The sequence below is a fragment of the Pseudomyrmex gracilis genome, unplaced genomic scaffold (assembly GCF_002006095.1).
Source record: "Pseudomyrmex gracilis isolate BER0280 unplaced genomic scaffold, ASM200609v1 scaffold_63, whole genome shotgun sequence".
NCBI classification, from domain to species: Eukaryota; Metazoa; Arthropoda; class Insecta; order Hymenoptera; family Formicidae; genus Pseudomyrmex; species Pseudomyrmex gracilis.
The window spans coordinates 580,824-596,486 of record NW_018020647.1 but is presented as its reverse complement, the minus strand read 5'-3'; the positions used below and the strand labels follow the sequence as shown (position 1 = coordinate 596,486).

Below are 15,663 nucleotides of genomic sequence, written 5' to 3'. Positions count from 1 at the left end.
TTTTTCCCCGTTGCGATTCCCAGTCTCTTTTCTAATGACGTGCTCCACTTTTAAGCACACACGTCACTAACAAATGAAGCAGACGTAAGCTTCGAAGAGCGCGAAGCAAAATGCCATTTTCTCTCTCTCTCTCTCTCTTTCTCGTAGTTCCACTAACTAATATCCGAGAGTCGTACTTTTCCACGCGTTCTGTACTTAGGACGAAACAAGCACGTACTTACGTCGTGAAAAGAGAGAAGAAAGAGAATAAAAAAAAAAAAAAAAAAAAAGAGCGAGTCGTAGAAAGTGCTGCAGCCGAAAAAGAAAGGACGACGCCGGCATTCACATAATTAACCAGAAGCTCGACGATGTTTCTTGCTCAAACGCGCATTATTTCAAACACATTTTTGAATTACTTAAAGCTTCGCGCAAATCACGCTGCCTGTTGTGCGAGTAAAAAGAAAAATGCGCGTTCCTTTTCAAACAGCGCATTTTGATCGAAGAAGCGCGTGAACGATCATTGAGAGAGAGAGAGAGAGAGACAGAGAGAGAGAGATCTTCGAAGCTATTTCGTAGCTGTGTATCTTATGCTGTCAACGTTATTCCGTTTTATTTTTATATCCTCCCTATAATTTGTTGTAACACCGGAACAAATTCTGTAATATATCAACGCGAATGAATAATTATAAACTATATATATTCTCGCTTCTATATAAAGAATACAAACGAAGTGAGAGAATTTTACGTCTCGGGCTACAAAACGGGTAGCGAATGCAATTGATCGCGAGGCGAGTGCGCGCGGGTCACCATTGTGCAGCGTTATTGTCTCCGGGCCGAGAGAATTGCAAGGTAACATCGACATTGGATCAACTTGACCCGATGCATCGATCGATCTTTTTTTTTTTTCTCACGTAAATTAAAGACGATCTCGCATTAAAGCGCGCATTTGAAGCAAAAGTGAGAGAAAAATAATCGACTTTTACGTATAAATAAAAGAAATTTTTTCTTTTGTACTTATTATTTAACATAAATTAGAAACATTTGTCTCGCAACGGACAGACGGATTCGGAATTGCGAGCGCGGGAAGGAGTGGCGAAGCAAGTGATCGGGGAAACTTGAGACGCGCGTCGGTAGCTATTTTGAAGTCGGAGAGCTTGATGCAAGCTTCATCGATCGAAGGTCACCACCGGGATGACTGCTGTCAACGAACGCGAGAACGTCAAAGAACTCCGCGGAAAACGTCGCGGTGTACCACTTTTATTCGAGATTGTGCCCGGGAGCGGACTAAAGATCTCAACAAAACCGTGTGTGTGTGTTTCGCACGTAAAATCGCGGTCGCGTGTTGTGTATTTTTAAACGAATTACCTCACCGACGAGTTTTCGCTTTCGCGTTCTAACGAGTGCCGACACGTGAAACGTCTCTCCTTGCGATGCGCGTATACGGACGTAAAGTCGTCGTGTCGAATCAGTTCCGCCATTTATTGTTCGTCGCGTTGCGTGTTTGGAGCAGAGCGCGTTAATTTCGGCTGAAAAGCGAAGTTTCGATGCGAAAGCCGGGACGATAAATCACGGATCAACGGCGACGGATCAGAAAACGGGAATGGAGAAATTAATTAGAGACTTAACCCCGAGCCTAACGAGATATAATCCGCAGCTATTAGGAGGTTGGGCTCCGAATACGTCGGTTATATATCGACGCGCATATATTTCATCGCAAACTAATCCGGCATTATTCCGGTCTGCGGAGTTCCTCGCGCGTTTTAATTTATTAATGCGCGCTTGCAAACCTGAGAAAATTTCTCGTTCGTTTACACATTATTCATACGGAACACTTGAATGTATAATCGTGATATAAAGCGTTTTGAAAAGTTAATGTTATATATATATTTTTTTATAATAACGTGAACGTATGAAAAAACGGACGTTAAAATGTCGAATTTTTACTTCTCGTAAAACTGCACCTTCACCTTGCGCCTCTTTACTAACACGGTAGTTTTCTCTTTCTCTTTCTCTCTCTCTCTCTCTCTTGCCGAATGATATAAATAATCGATGATCGTAAGAGACGCCGTCACCTGGCGCTCTTTGATTTCTCTTTGAAATCGCGCCAGCCGCGAGCTTCAACGTATTCAAAACGTCAGAGATAAAAGTAATATATTTTTTAACAAAAACTTTATAAGATCTATCTAAAGAATTGAAAATTAGAGAAAATATTTGGAGTTTTCGAATTGTTATCTTTGTTCCAAGCTCTTTAATTGCGTTCGATCTCCAGGCGACATTGAACGGCGGAATGTGTACAGCGGCTTAATATCTATTGTCAGGCTGTGTTTGATTGGAGAACACCGCGGGGCGTCTGGTCCGATGCCGATAATACAAGGGGGCGTCGACGCGTGGTTTCTCGCGCCTCTTCCTCGTCGGCTCGCTAACGCCTCGCCAGCTAGTCGATTTTTGCACGCGACGCGACCGGCGCGTCGGAAAATCTCGTTTGTGAACTCGTCGATGCTCTTTATAATCCGCAGGCGAATACGAAACGAGTTTCAGGAACCAGGTGCACACGCATGATATAATACGAGAGTTCTAGCATCGCAAATGGGCTCGCGCGCGGGGTTGGTAAGGTATATTGAGGCAGATACTTGGGATTATCCGCGCGGTTGTTTGTTGTTTGCGGTTTAAAGATCTTTGAGACAATAATAAAGAATAACGGGAATATCAGAGAAAGTTAATCGGTAGAAGTTCGAGCAGTTTCGCGAATTAATGGCGAATTTATACTCTCGATGCCGATGTGAGGAAAAGTGCACGAGCGACAAGTTCATTGTCTACCTGTATGGGGGGTTTTTTTTTTGGTTGTTGTTTCGAGCGAGATAAGTGAGCGTTTTGTGCCTTTTGTTTTTCGACATCTATTGTTGTCTCATCAACTACGTGCGCGAACACGAATATTCCATTGAAAAATATTTTGACGCTTTTATATATAATATATATATATATATATATATATATAAGTGCCTTACATATATATAAGGCACTTTTGACGCGCTCTTCTGCTCATGGTTTTTTTGATCATTTATAAGACACTTTATTGAGCGCTCTAAGCGACCGTGCGAATATTCATGCGGCGGGGGATTGCACTGAATGGATTTCGTGGCGGGAATATCGGTTATTGCATAAATATCCGCGGAACGTGACTATCCAAACCAGATTTATATGGATATTTATACAAAGCGTCGATGTTGCTATAATGGATCGCGCATGGCAATCGATTCCAGTTTTGAAAATATACAACGTGTGCCGCGCGACAAACGAGGTTCGAGTGAGAGGCGAGCCGGAATCGATCGATGCGAGCGGATTACGCGGAATGTTACCGGAGAAGCTATATAAATTTTATTAGTTTTCTGATGTGTCAAATGGGCTCGAAGAGTCCAAGAGAAATAAATAAACGTCAAATTACGTCAATTTATTGTGATTAAAAAAATTTGAAGTAGATAATATATTTTATTTAACAAAAGTTAATGTAATTCTTTTTGTTATATGTTATTGGAACAGAAAAAAAAACAGATCAGAGCTTAACGAGACGTGAAGGAATAAGAAATAACGAGGAAAAGGAATGTCAGAAATTAAAAAAGAGAAGAAACTTAAGAAAAAATTGGCGTTAAGGATAAGGACTCGCGCGCTAGTCAATTCGTCCAGCCCGCATATATAAATTATATAGTTATATAAATTATATAGTTTCTAAGAAGGGGGCGGAGATCGTCAAACGGACTAGCAAACGCTCAGTCAACAACGACTGAGTGGATATTTATATCGAGATCTGTTTTTCCTGTTTTTCACCGCCGGCGGCGCAGTGAGTTTAATTGCTTTTCTCTCTAGTCTGTCGTCTAATTAAGCCTTCATCCTTCCTCGGGCGAGGCGAGGAACTAGCCGAATGCATAATGCATTTCAGGGGACCGACGTCGCGGTCCTTTTCTTCCTGTCTCCTTTGAGTCTCGCTTTTGCGATTTGCCTTCATCCTCGGTTCCCACGAGTCCCGGTTAATGGCCGAAGTTCGTCGTTGTGTCGTCGTTTCGAAGCGGTGCATCTTCGATTGAATTATAATTAATGCTGCGCCGCACGCAAATACCGGCGCGACTCTCTATCTTTCTCTCGCTACGACGTTAACAACAACCGGAGAAACTTGCACTACGGCACTACCTAATGTATCCAGAGACACTAAGTAATCGACTTTATAACCTTAACAGAACTCATAATTCATCCGCGCCAAAAGTTTTTCTTCTCGGCTCTTAGACACGTCTTGTTTCAAAATTATAATAATTAATCCTCTCGAATGGCTCTTTCTCCTTGTTAAAAAAAATTTGACGTAATTAATGTGACTTCAAAGGATGAGCTTACGAGAAGAGGAGAAATTTCCACCTCTGAGATATATTCGTGAAAGAGCGTGAAGACTCGAACACACACACACACACATATGCATGTATTGATATAAAATGTTATACGCGTGAAAAAATAGAAGACAATATTTTTTCGCTGAACAATTACGTACAATTCCACCTATCTACACTTTACTTTTTGCCAGAAACACGGTCCTTGAGAAAATTTACGTTCCGGTCAAAATTGGATCGAACAGCTACGATTGAAAGCCATAAATTCCGAATTCGTTTCAGCAATATACGGAATATATACGTAGGTATATATACATAGGAATAGGATATAGGAATATATATATATATAGATATATTTCTCTCTCTTTCTCTCTCGGTGCGCTATCATTTATAAAGTGCTGCTATCTTTGGTGCGCAAACGCCGCGTATATCGTGGCGGGTGTCCCCAGATTTATCGCCGGGGGCGTCGTGACCGCGATCAACACCTAAATTACAATTTAGTGTCTGCGCGCCTCGAAAGTGACCACAATTCAACAGCGCGCGATATATATATATACAGAGCGTGTATATCAGCGCGGACGCAGAGATTTTGTAACGAGAAAGAAACCGAAAGATATTCTCCAACGTGGTGTGCGTTTCCTTTGCGCGCGCGCGCGCGATGCATGCCGCTCACGTAGCTCGAAAGTGTCGACTACCTGGAAATCCCTTCGACTTGTTACGCGTTTTCTATGCATACGCAATTCGTAGACGGGAATTCGCCTCTTCGGTTTCCTCGCGCCAAGTTCGCGCGCAACGAAGTCGCACTCGAACGCGCGTCTTTAAAAACGCGACTAAAGTAAAGTCACGTGACAAGGAGGAGAAGAAAAACAACACGTGACTCGAGTCACGTGACCTTACTTTAGTCACTTTGTCTCTTTAAAAACCGGATTGAAATATGTCACAGTACTCGCCAACACCCAGAGAAACGGAACAAAAGATCACCGTCTTACAAACAATATAAAATAATACACATTTGAGAGATGTCAGAAATAACGCGTGTAAAAATTAAACTCGAAAAATAGTAACAAATTGACGCGATGCATCCGAATGCCGATGCGAGATCGTCAACGAAGAATAGTTTGCGAAATATTGACGCAATTTATGATGTGAACGCGTTCTTTAAATCTTTTTTTTTTTTTTTTTTTTATCGAGTAAGACACACACATACGTGCGGATACGCGATTTGATATTTTTCTCGAATTTACGAAAGCCCGCGGAAAGAAGGTTCGAGAGTTTTCCGTCGTGGAATTTATAGAGCCATGCGTCAAACACGAGCGCCGAGTCTCGGTGAAACATCACCCCGCGGGTGCTTTGAGAAATTTTATTTTGTGATAAATGCGCAATGCCCTCCTCTTTCTTCATCTTGCGCGCGGCAAGCGGCGCGTGACACATTTTACAATTTCCCATTTCTATTCCGATCCTCTCCGCGAGAGATGACAGCGTCGTAACTTACCTTCCGGCGAGAATTTCCACGGAAAGCGCGAAAGTTTACGCTCGTCGCTCTCATTATGCGCGCTTTATTGTGTGCGCTCGTTTTATGTGTAACCGATCGTTGAATGATCGTTAGAGAAGTGTGTGTCGCGCTTTACACGAAAATCTCATCGAATTTGTATCCGTTATTCTCGTTTCGCACACAGAGCGATGGGGGAACGATCACGTTTCGGACATCAGATGTACAATATTTAACGCAAACTTTTTTGTAATACAATTTATATATATTTTATCAATATTAAGTATTTATTTATCAATACGAGCCAATGCCGAAGATATATATGTGCAAGTATATATATTTATTTTCTTCTTTTACAAACGTGTAAGTTAATACACACGGAGACTTGAATTGAATGTAAAATTCGAAAATTTATATAAATTTATAACAAGAGCGTAGTTTAAGAGACGATATTTAACATTTATGTAAAAGAGCGTAGTATCTTTTCGGATATAAAGAGTGTCTGACATCATCGTCTCGACGTACATATATACTTCCTAGAGAATATTTGGCCCGATACGCGGTTGAACTCGGAAAGCACGAACGGATATATGTTCGGACAGTGTGTGTGTTATCTTCCGACGAGTTTTGTAATAGTTATAAGATTTTTTCTCCCTCTATCGCACATATATATATACATCCGCGTCTGAACTGACAGCACCATTCTTCGGAATCTAGGGTAAAAGACCCAATTACCGTCACCTGTCTAATTACTGTCACCCAAAGCTATTTGATTTAAAATATTAAATAAATCCTAAAAATTTACGCATGAAAACAATCTAACATAGAATTTTAAGCGCAATTAATAATAACAAAAATCCAGCACTCGACATTCGCGTCTCGTTTCTTTCATTTTAGGGGTGACAGTAATAGGTCTCGCATCGTTCTTTTTTAATTATTACATTTATAATTAAAAGAGAGAGAGAGAGTGGAGATTTTGAGAGACGGTATTATTTTGTTCCTTATATTAGAGACGTCGAATAATATCAGATAAGAAGAAAAACACATGTTTTTGATAAATAAGTAGTAAAAACAATTCACTAACGCCAGAGTTTATTATTCAGGTGACAGTAATTGGGTCTTTTACCCTATACGTCGCTCACAATGGAGAGAATTACTAACGATCCTACGACGAACGATAATTCCTGGATTTCGACAGTGTGTTTTGTGCGAGGCGGTAACGTCTTGTTGCGCGATAATCGCGCGTAATGGCGCGAATTGACCGCGTCAATTAAAACAGGCACGAAGTCGGTTGTATCCTGAATTCTTCGCTCGCGCGATAAGACGCGGTCACGAAACTAAAGTCGAGAAAATTATTTGTCTCTTTCCGCAACGTCGTTTAACAAAAACTACAACCGCGTGAAGTTAAAAGACGATTTTTACAAACGACATTATTAAAAAAAAAAAAAAAAAAAAAATTACACAAAGAAACGATTTTTTTTTAATATGTACAGCGTATTTCTGTAAACGCAGCGTCGCGCAAAGTTCGCGCGGGTTCAACGAACGACGAGTTCCAGTGGTTTTCGTCACCGTTAGGTATTTGTTCTCTTGGAGTTTATGCAAAGGACGACGCGTAACGGTCGGAAAATTCGCGGAAAAAAAAAAAAAAAAAATATTAGGATGGGATTTCATCGGTATCGAACGCACTCCGGGAATATATTCAATTTTTCGGTCTGCCGCGTCGCATGATTGCCGCGCGTGTATACTTGAAGGGAGTATAAATTGCCTCGGAGAGAAGCGTCGCCGATACAACGTTATATAATCAAATACAAAACCACTTCCGCAAGATTTTCTAGTACGGTAAAAGAGTTGCGAGACGAGAAGAAGCTTGACGGCGAAAATTGGTCTCGAGACGTGAAAATATATTGTTTCTAAATTTTATCGAAGTAGACGAAGAAAGCCGATGAGGCTCGAAAGGAAAAAGTCAAGTTTCTCGGTGATGGATGAGACAAGACCGCGAGAATTAAATATATGTCAAAGAGTTGTTTAAATTTTATCCATTTAAAATCGGATCTTCTCTCTTTATCTCTTTCGTAAGGAATTATCCGAATTCCTCGGCCGATCTCTCGGGCGCGTTTCTGAAATTATTCGCGAACGTGGGACGAATTATGCGAACGTTTTAGCAAAAGCGGCGCGAATACCCGCGGGCAAGTTCCGGGCAACCTCTCTCTCTCTCTCTCTCTCTCTCTCTCTCTCTCTCTCTCTCTCTCTGTGTAGTCCTGCGATCGCTTATTATCCCGCTGGTACCGCACGAAGTTGGTCACGATGATCCTCTCGAACAGTCCTATATTATCTTGTCCGATTTTTCCTCGCTTTCCATCGCCGCGTTCTCGCCTCTAGACGCTATTATTCCGCGTCCGCCCGAAAGCAATTTCCTTCGTCGCTTTCTCCAATCGCTTCTGCGGCCTTCCCTTAGCTAGCCGCGCCGATGGTTAAAGGGTCGTTATAATCGAACGAAATTGCGCGGCATTTGAACGTAAAATCAATGTTCCAAAATAATGTCGTACAGATAGAAAGAAAATTAAAGTATTAATTAAAACAATTTGTATTATTTGTAAAATATTAATGTTGTCAAACAATTTATACATGTTTTGAAATTTTGATTGATTTAATTGCTTTTGAGAAACAGAATTAATTAGAAACCAGCGATAAAGAACACAACGGCTGTTTATCGAGATTTTAATTATTTATGAACAGAACGCTCTTCTCTATTAATGCAAAAAAAAAAAAAGTTCTGTAATCGCAAAGTTTTGTAATTCACGTTTGCTTGGTAATGAAGCGGAATGAACTCGAGTTTCGTCGGTGCACTTGGAAAAAGTCGTGTCTTGCATAATAATTAAAAGTTCGAGAGATTTACGCGCGAAGCGTAAAGCGTGGAATTCCGCTTGCCAGCTTTTAACGTTCGTTCGTTTGTTCACATTCGTTCGTTTCACCTCAAATATATTTTTGTAGTTGTTATTGCGATCTCTGTCTCATTTTAATGGACAAAAAATGTTTTTTTTTTATCTCTTTTTTATTTGATTAATATAACTAACAACAAACAAACTTTTGTTTATTTAGAAATATATATATATATATATATGATGGCAACTTTATTCGTTAGTTAACAAAATACAAGTTTTGACAAATATTTGCACACTTGGTAGAGAGATAGTACCAAGTGTATGATGACTTTGTATATTATATATATAAATTGTAATTACAACAACGCAAGTCTAACAACGCGGTCTGGCCGGAAGCCAGTTTGCGTAAACAACGAAGTCCTTAGAGTCCTTTGAGAATCGGGTCGCGTTTTGTCACGCGTGTACGTCACGGTCTCTCACACTCCAGTACCTCTCACGAAATCCAAACAACATCGTGAAGGAGAAGGTCATTCGGAAAAGCTCCCCGGTGTTGTTCCCGGAGTGTAGCCGAAAAGTCTGGCGCCGATGCGACGGCGGTCCAACGATGTGGTGCATCCCGTCCGGGGACACGAGTTTTCTTCAGTAGCCGTTCTTCTTCGACGCGCGGTGCACGTCGTCTCTTCTCTCGTACCTTCGTCGTCTCTCTCTCTCTCTCTCTCTCTGATCTCGTCTTTGTTAATTGTTCTCGAATCTGTCCCGCAACCGCAAGTAAATCTGTCTCGTACCGCGTAATCCGCAGCGAATCTGTTATTCCAACAACGCAATTTGCGTCTCTCTAACCGACTTTTATGCGTTTAACTCGGTGCATGAAAAACACAACGCGAATTTAAATGATTGTTTTAATAGCCGAACAAATATAAAACGCGCGCGCGCGCTTTTACGCTAAATAGAATCGATCGAGTAGAAAGATTTTTTACAGAGATAGATGTTGGAGAACAAAATATTTTGAAAACTATTAAAAAAAAAAACTACACGCTGACGTGTGTCTTCGGTATAAGATAAAAGCGACATCGCACATACACGAACAGTTTATTTCGCAGACCGCGACAAGTAAAACGAGTTCGCAAACGTTACGTTAAAAAGTTTCCTTGGTGTCAAAGAGAGAGGTCTTTTTTTTTTTTTTTTTCATCATTTTCACGTTGTGCGAGTACTAGCGTTCTGTCAACTGCGAGAGGGTAGAGAGTGGAAACTCATCGGGATGTTGAAGTTCCGAGTCTCATCCGGCCAACGGAAGTACGACGGCACGGTGAGAATCTTAAGCGTCTGCGACTTAAATCTCCACTCGACGTTGCGGAGATATTGCCGAAAGAAAGTTTATTTTCCTCGGGATTTACCTCGGGAGAGATTATACTCTTTCTAACTTAATTTTTAACTTAATTCTTTCAACTGCGTTACGGCAATTGCAATGACTGCGTGCGGAGGTAATTATGCAATGTAGTTGCAATGCGAATGTAGTTTTTCTTCTTGATTTTAAAAACGCTATTCTTTTTGCGATAGCGTAAGTGAAACGCGTTAACAAATAATTGTAATTAAAAAAAATGCGGGAAAACTTCATTTATGGTATTGGATATTTTATTTATAATATGTGATTTTTAAAATTTACGGTATATACATTTTTTATAAATAATATTTATGTATTTATTTGTTACTTTTCCGAAATATTCGCTTCTAAGCGAGAACGTGATTCATTTCTTTTCGATTCAATAATTTTTCGCTCTTTCGCCTGTGCAACTGCTTTCAGACAGCGTCGCGTGTCGACGTCTGAGAACGTTGCCTACCTCCAGGCGCATCGAAAAACTACAGTGATTCTCAACCTTCTCGTATCAATAAGTCGCTTCGAGGTTACAATTATTTCAGTATCATTGAACGTGCATTAATTTAGGTTGTAAAATTACATTTCTGAATTGACAAATGTTTGAATTATACTTACAAATGTGCTATCTGCTCGGATTGCAGGTAAATCCGGGAAGCAAGGCGGCTCAACAAGGCGTGAGAGAGGGTGATTTGATTAGTACCATCAACGGAAAAAGTACTCGGGATCTGACAAACAGCGAGGCGCACACTTTGCTGCGCACATCTGGAGAACAATTAAAACTCGGTCTGAATCAGTAAGTAATGAGATTCCTGTTGAATAAAAAACGAAGAAAAACATTTCGTTACATATTTGTTGCATTTCAAAACGACAACTTGTTTCTTTATTATTTGCATTCGCAGAGATAACATCGGCTCACCGAAAAGAAGAATCTACAAGAGCAGCTTGCAGGAAAATACCACCACCGAGATTCACAACAGTAAGTATTCGCTGAAAGCCGATCGATCGATTTTTACGTTTGTTGTACGAAAGCAACTCGTCATTCTTGTCATTTCGTATTGCCGCAGAGATCACCACAAAGACCACAACTACAACGCGCACACGAACGGAAGCGGAGAAAAACGTTGCCAGTAAGTTTGCCATTTCCTGTAAAATTTATTGACTCTTGTGTTATTCACAATTGGTGCGTAACTTTTTGACGTAGAAAAAAATTGAACAAAAAAAAAAAGTTAAATTGCGCGAAGCGCAATTATTTAGTATTTAGTATTGCGAAAGCGCATCAATAATTAACAATCGAGGGGAGGGGATCATCGCGGCAAAAAAACTTTTTCGACGAGTTGCGTTTCGAATAGCTTGTGATTAATTGCAAGCGACACGTTAAATTTATGAGAACATTCCAATTAATTGGCGCGCCCTGTTTGAGCCACGAGCTTAATTACCGCATTCAATATCGATTTCCGATCAATCGTGTGTGTAGTGGTAGCAAAAACAAGTTTACACGTAAGAGAACCGTTTTCTAAAATCAATTTTTATTAATGCGCTAAACTCTCGACGAACTTTGCGCTCCAAAACAAACGCCCGAACCACACTCCGCCGCCGGTAATCGAAACGCGCGGAGAGTTACACACCGGGAGTTGCTTTATACAGAGGGCACTCGCCCGATTTACGCGAATGTTCTTTGGCATATTATCGGAACTGCAAGACTACAAACAATTGCGCGTGTAAACATTTTCGATAATTCGCGACTAGCGTTTGTTCGCGCGACTTGCGTTTGATCGATCGATCGTCTGCATTAGTGTGTGTCGTGACGCACATTAGAGAACTCAGGAATCACTCACGCATGACTGCCGGTGTTTGGTTGGAGGACAATAATCCTGCCAGTTAACTGAGCGTACAATGCGCGTAGTTTAATTATCTCCGATGATCTCAATGGCGAACAATAGCTATGTGTTCCTTTATGCGCGACACCGCCGCAGAAACCGAAGTTAGCCTTGGCAACATTTCGGCCGAAGCCGATAGTAAATCAGAACAGGCTTTCCGTTACACCCTCTCCCGCCGCGCCGTTTATCAATATATCTGACCATTTAACGCGAAAACGAAAAACCTGTGCAATAATAAGAGACGGAGGGGAGAGAAAAAAAAAAAGACGAGCGATTTCAAGCAATCGAGAAGTTTCTCGCGATTCAACTCCGACGACGATGAAAGCAAGTTTTCTAATTAAAACTTATTCTGTTAATATCTGGTGTTAAAAGAAGATGAACTTATATTGACGATTGCATGAATATTGAGGAAGAAAAAGTTGTAAAAAAAAAACCCCGAGAGCTACCACTTGATCCTTAAAGTCTCACTTTAATTAATAGCGGCGTTAACACGTCGCCACTCTTTTTTTTTTTTTTTTTTTTTTTTTTTTTTTATAGGAGCTTTTAATACGACTCCACTGTGCAAGTTCGACCGTTACAAATTACAATAAATGTAATCGAGTTTAATCGAATTGTTGCAATTTCGATTGTGTACGCTATATCGTATATATCTTCAATTTTATTTACCAACGTCAAGCGATCGACCCGTACGACCCGATGTAGGAGATGTCAATCGCCGACAATTAACTCGCTACAATCTCCCGAATCTGTCCGAATACCGGGGTAATGACGATGCTTTAACAAGCATCACGTATATGACGTGTGCGGCGACTATGAATACGCCGAGAGGATCATCCCACTCTGTCCATCATTACCAGCACTTTTCTCCAAATTGCCCTCATCGTCGCGGTACGATGCACATGCAGACGAGAGACATACCCACGCTTTGCTTCGCTCTCTCGCTCAAACGCTCACGTGTGTGTGTGTGTGTGTTTGCACACAAATACACAACGACACACCTGTTTTTAGCCTGTACGTACACACTCTTACGTACACCTGCCACCACTACGACACGCGGCAAATAATATTCTCCGTTCGGACGCACCCTCCGTTCTCCAAGAACGGCCCTACGTCGTCGAGGAGACGACGACTGACTCTCTTCTTCTCTTCTTTCATTTCGACGAGAGGCCGCCGGCTGCGACCTACCTTCCCGTTCAGTATCGGGGAACACCTTGTCGAGCGCGCCGCACGTCGTGTAATCGAATTTCGAATCGCATCGGGCCGTTTGTTCCAAGGAGGATTCGACACTTGCGCGTTTAATCGCTGTGAAAACGTGAGAATTTCGAGTCAACGACCGACGACGACGACGACGACGACGACGACGACGACGACGACGACGATCGATCGATCGCAACGGCTTTTCGCCGTTCGGAAAAAAGCGAAAAAAAAAGTTGGAAAAATAAAAATTGGCTCGATCGTGTATTTAGCGAACAACGGTTTAAATCGTGATAACAACACGTTCGATTGAGCGTATGAAAGGTAAGGCTGATGAGTGTTTCGATCAGGAAATGCACGCGCACAAAGGAGGAGGAGGAGGAGGGATATGACCGATGTGCGATGTGAATGACGCGGCTATACGACAATGCGCGGTATTATCCGACGATACAATAGTTACGAATCGGTGTTTAATGAAACTGCTGTGCCGCCCGGTTGCGTAATGACGAAAGAAAGAGCGCGGCTACTGAATTTGCCGTGACAAATCGGGGGCGACGAAAGCAAATTTGTCGAGGCCGCGCGTTCGACAATTGGCGACAATTAAACTCGAACGAGGCTCGCAATCATGACGCCGTCGTACAAAGAAGCCGGAGAAAAAAATGGGAATTAAATTGAACTGAAAAAAACCAAAAAAAACTGCTCGAGGTTAATATTTTTTTTTTTCCCCCACGAGAAGATGAAATTCTTCGATTGCACTCAATGTTTGACGACGTTCAATCGGCGACGTTCGCGTCGTTGCGAGACGTCGGATCTTCTGGTGATGACGAAACGACCTTCCGCACGTCGTCATCAACGACATCATCATCGTCGCTTCGAATCCGCGCAAAAGATCGCGTCGTCGCGACGTCGCGACAGTCGATTTCTGAACGCGATGCGCAAGTTCGGCGCTTCGTGGAAACGGCGAAAAGCCGTGAGAACGAACATCACCACGAAGAACAAGCCAAAGAAGACGACACGTTTTTCGAAGAAATTATTCGTCGGGAACGACGAGAACGGCAGATCGGACCGCGTGAGAATCCCGGGGACGACGTCTAATGGAGTTCAGCCGAGGAAGCGGAAGATTCTTGATGCGAAAACGTCGAAAGGCAACGACACCGGACAGGAGGGAGTCGACGGAAGAAGGGTCGGCGAGCTCGAGCGTGAATATTACGAGCACCTGGAAGCGCTCAAGTTCCTCATCGACCCGCCGCCTTGCTTCCGCAATATGGAAACCCGGCAGAACTTTGAGAACAAGCTAAACAGCCTGGATATCAGACGGATGAACACCGTGGCGATTCCCGAAGGACCTGCCGATGGGACGACCAGATGCCAAGACTCGAAGAGTCCCAACGGGTTTCGCACGAGTTGCAACTTGGTCCGTGAAAACGGCGGCGTCTCGCATAACGATCACGAGAGGTTGCGCGCGGATACTTTGGAATGCCGCATTGTGGCGGAGCGTCTGAAGTTCGTCGAGCACACGACGGGCGATTTGTTCGCGAGGACGCCGATCCTGAAGAGTCGCCACGGCGAGCAATTTCCGATATCCGCGCCGCGCGAGAACAAAACCGTTCGCTTCAAAGACGAGGTTGAGCGTTCGGGAACATCTGTCGAACAAAGGAATGGGTTGAGATACGAGAGCGAGGATTGCAGGACGGAAACGAGGACGGAATCGAACAATCGCGTAAAGGAGATTACGCAGGACGATAGCTCGAAGACCGGGAGTCGAGATGGAACGTCGGGCGTTAGTTCGAACGCGTTCGATGTCGAAACAATGAAAGGTAGGAAAACGCGATCGGAGCTCGATCAAGCAGATTTATGCGATGTGTATTTAAACGGGTGGGTCCGAACACATAATAAATATTCATCAAGTTCTCTCGCTGAGATCGCGATTGAGATTCTTCTTACTTTTTACGGCATACGAGATTTCAATAATTTTATGTATAGGCGGAGAAAAATATAAACTTAAAAAAATTTAAAACGCGATAGCGTTTGTTTTTATATTACACAAGTGATTTTATTATCAAGATCAAAGAGTGTGAGATTATTGTGTAATAACTGAAGCGCCGTTCTCACGTTATCAGTCCAAAACTCAACGTTGACATTGAACAAGCGTACACGGCGCACACACGTTTCTTGTCTCTGAAACTTAATCGCGTCTAAGCACTTCTCTTACGACGCACGAAGTAGAAGCAATTAGTGACGCGTCATTACGTTCTCGCTTTTTGAGGGTCGTCTGATTCTTTAAATAGAGAACGTGTGCGCGGAGAGTCCACAAGAGAGTGTTGCGCCGATGCTATGCTGAAACCAAATGTTTTATTATATATACGCTTTATTTTTTATCGCAATGAAATTTGATTGAGGCAATTTTTTTTGCATTTTTGAAACAATGTAAAAATTTTAAATATAATTTTTTTAAATATTAAGTAATAGATTTTTTATTGCATATTAAACTTCGATC

General features: G+C 42.1%; 1 protein-coding gene across 1 annotated transcript in view; it reads left to right on the top strand.

Moving 5' to 3' along the window:
- The window catches only part of LOC109854314, a 42,197-nt gene that overhangs the window by 6,097 nt on the left and 20,437 nt on the right, over positions 1 to 15,663 (top strand). The window contains exons 2-4 of the mRNA XM_020427263.1: positions 10,737 to 10,888; positions 10,995 to 11,071; positions 11,160 to 11,222. Of these exons, the coding sequence (XP_020282852.1) occupies positions 10,737 to 10,888; positions 10,995 to 11,071; positions 11,160 to 11,222 (292 nt within the window). The remainder of the gene's footprint in view (positions 1 to 10,736; positions 10,889 to 10,994; positions 11,072 to 11,159; positions 11,223 to 15,663) is intronic.